The sequence below is a fragment of the Pundamilia nyererei genome, unplaced genomic scaffold (assembly GCF_000239375.1).
Source record: "Pundamilia nyererei isolate P.nyererei 1_Seehausen unplaced genomic scaffold, PunNye1.0 scaffold00122, whole genome shotgun sequence".
Lineage (NCBI taxonomy): Eukaryota > Metazoa > Chordata > Actinopteri > Cichliformes > Cichlidae > Pundamilia > Pundamilia nyererei.
The window spans coordinates 617,250-619,578 of record NW_005187523.1 but is presented as its reverse complement, the minus strand read 5'-3'; the positions used below and the strand labels follow the sequence as shown (position 1 = coordinate 619,578).

At 43.8% G+C, this 2,329-nt stretch overlaps 1 protein-coding gene across 1 annotated transcript in view; it reads right to left on the bottom strand.

Annotated features, from left to right (window-relative positions):
* chst11 (carbohydrate (chondroitin 4) sulfotransferase 11) overlaps positions 1-2,329 on the bottom strand; it is an 86,723-nt gene extending 84,394 nt beyond the window's left edge. Inside the window, exon 1 of the mRNA XM_005742628.1 lies at positions 2,138-2,329. Coding sequence (XP_005742685.1) covers positions 2,138-2,255 — 118 coding nt within the window. The 5' untranslated portion in view covers positions 2,256-2,329. The remainder of the gene's footprint in view (positions 1-2,137) is intronic.

Genomic DNA, 2,329 nt, shown 5'->3' with positions numbered 1-2,329 from the left:
TTTATATATTTTTCCATAGCATCACATTTGAATTTAACAGTTCAATCTTTCAAATAACGGACAGATATTTGTGAAATTAAGTCACATTTGTGAATTATTTTAACAATCTAAATATGCTCATGTACAGACAGATACATTTAAAAAACAAGGAAATTATGTTTTATTACATTTACAGTGCCCGAACCACCTCAGGAGCCAGCTGAGGTGGTTAGGCTGCTGCCCCCGCGACCCGGCCCCGGATAAAGCGGATGAAGATGGATGGATGGACATTTACAGTGATTTTACGTTAATTTACATTTGAAATGTGAAATCAGTCTATTGATGTAAATTTAATGATATCCTAGAAGAACAGTACAAAACTGTAAAACACACAGTAAAATACTTTTATATTAGGATTTGTTTTTACAGTGTGGTCAAGGGGTTGAAATAGAATTGTTGACAAATATTTAGTAGTATTTAGACATAATTATAGATCAGAAGTTATCACAGAGGCCGAAATAAAATGTATTTTCTCCTTCTAAGTAACGAAACTGGCATTTAGCCTTACTGGACTGGATGCGTTCCACAACTGGTTATTGTGGATGACTTAATGTAAATTTTAAAAGAACTCTTTGTCGGTGTGAATGGTGCATGAAATTCGTTTGAAACAGTTGTGTGCCTAATGTGTTATGTCATATAGTCTGACTGCTGTGTTTACTTGTATTTGTGTTTTTTCCTTATGTTTAAAAATGTCACCTGGTGCCATCTTTGTCAGGTTATCCTTGAAAAAGACACTTTAAATCAGTGACACTTTAATCTATATAAATAAAAGATATCAAACTCTCAGTGACTTACTAATACACAGAACACGTGTATTGTGGTAATATTTCTGAGCGGATTAGAAATAGAAATGATGGTCCATCTATGGCAGCAGCACCTGCACTGGTGACTCACACAGTGGCAGTGTGTGTACAGAAAAAACAGCAGGTCAGTTCAGTTTCATATTCCCATGGATGATATTAGCCTTTCTCGGTTTATCTCATGTTTCATCGCAGCCCCATTACCCACACAGAGCAGCGATGTCTCCAAATCATTACCTGCGCACCGATCCACGTCTCTACACGATCTCACCAGTGGACATGGTGGCATTAAACCCCTGTAGATATTATATATGTTTATTGTAACCTTAAGTATCGTAGCCTGATCCAGTCAATCTGAAATGAGCCGCTGAGCCGCGCAGACAGCGGGACTTTTCTGGGATTTAAATGTCTGGTGCTTCAGTTTATTAAGAGAAAGCAAATACTCCGAAAGTATGCTCGTCCGTTCAGAGCGTTAGTAGACCTGTTGTGCAGCAGGTCGGCAGCCCTGAGCCTGAATAGTCGCTGCGCCTGTGCTTGACGCGCAGACTTGTGTGATTTCGGCGCACAGAGACGCTGCTGTACAGCCCTTCCATCCATCCAGACAGCGGAGATTTGGCAAAGCAATAGATCAGATTACATAATTTAACATAATTAGATGCAAATTCTATCACCGAGCCCCCGCTGAGATGGAGAGGAGCTCTTTTCTTGTGCAAGAAATTACTACCTGCTGGTCTCCAGACAGGACACGCGTCCTAAACGCTCCCCAGAGACAGTTCCGTTTTAGATATGGATTCCACATGAAAGTAACTCCTTGTTCTCCTGACAGCGAGAACCACTGGGGAGGGTTTGAGCATAATGCCACAGCCCACGCTGCGTGCCAGACCTAAGTGCTGCCCCGTACACCAGTTCCTATCGCCAAGCCGCGTTTGTGAAGACAAAAAGCCCCCCCACCGCTACTGCCACCATGCCACTTGTCAGCTGAAGGGAAGCGAGTGGCCAGCCCCAGGTTACTCACACATACACACAAACCAAGAAACACTTCAACCAAAAAAGAGCAGCTCAGCAAACGCCGGAACGCGCAACAAGGCGACCGGTCTCACGTGGAAGACCGATTTAAACCACCGTACTCACTCTGGTTGATTTACGCCTTTACATCGCGCAAGTATCAATTATTTATCGGGCGCATTACTGTACAGCCAGAACAAATCGATGTGTCGGCGCGCCAGGAGGTTACCAGGCAGGATGCAATTCATCAACACACACTCACACACCCGAGAGAAAGAGCAGCGAGATCCTACCTGGTTGAAACATACTTTGGAAATAAAAGATGACCAGAATAAAGGATCCCAAACAAGTGGCAAATATCATCCGGCATATCCTGCTCATCCTCATCAGTTCGCTCAGAGTCTGTTTCATGGCGGGACGGAGAAGCTGGAGGATGCCGCGCGCTTTGTGCGGGAATGAAGGGCCGGTCTGTCGGAGGCTCCGGG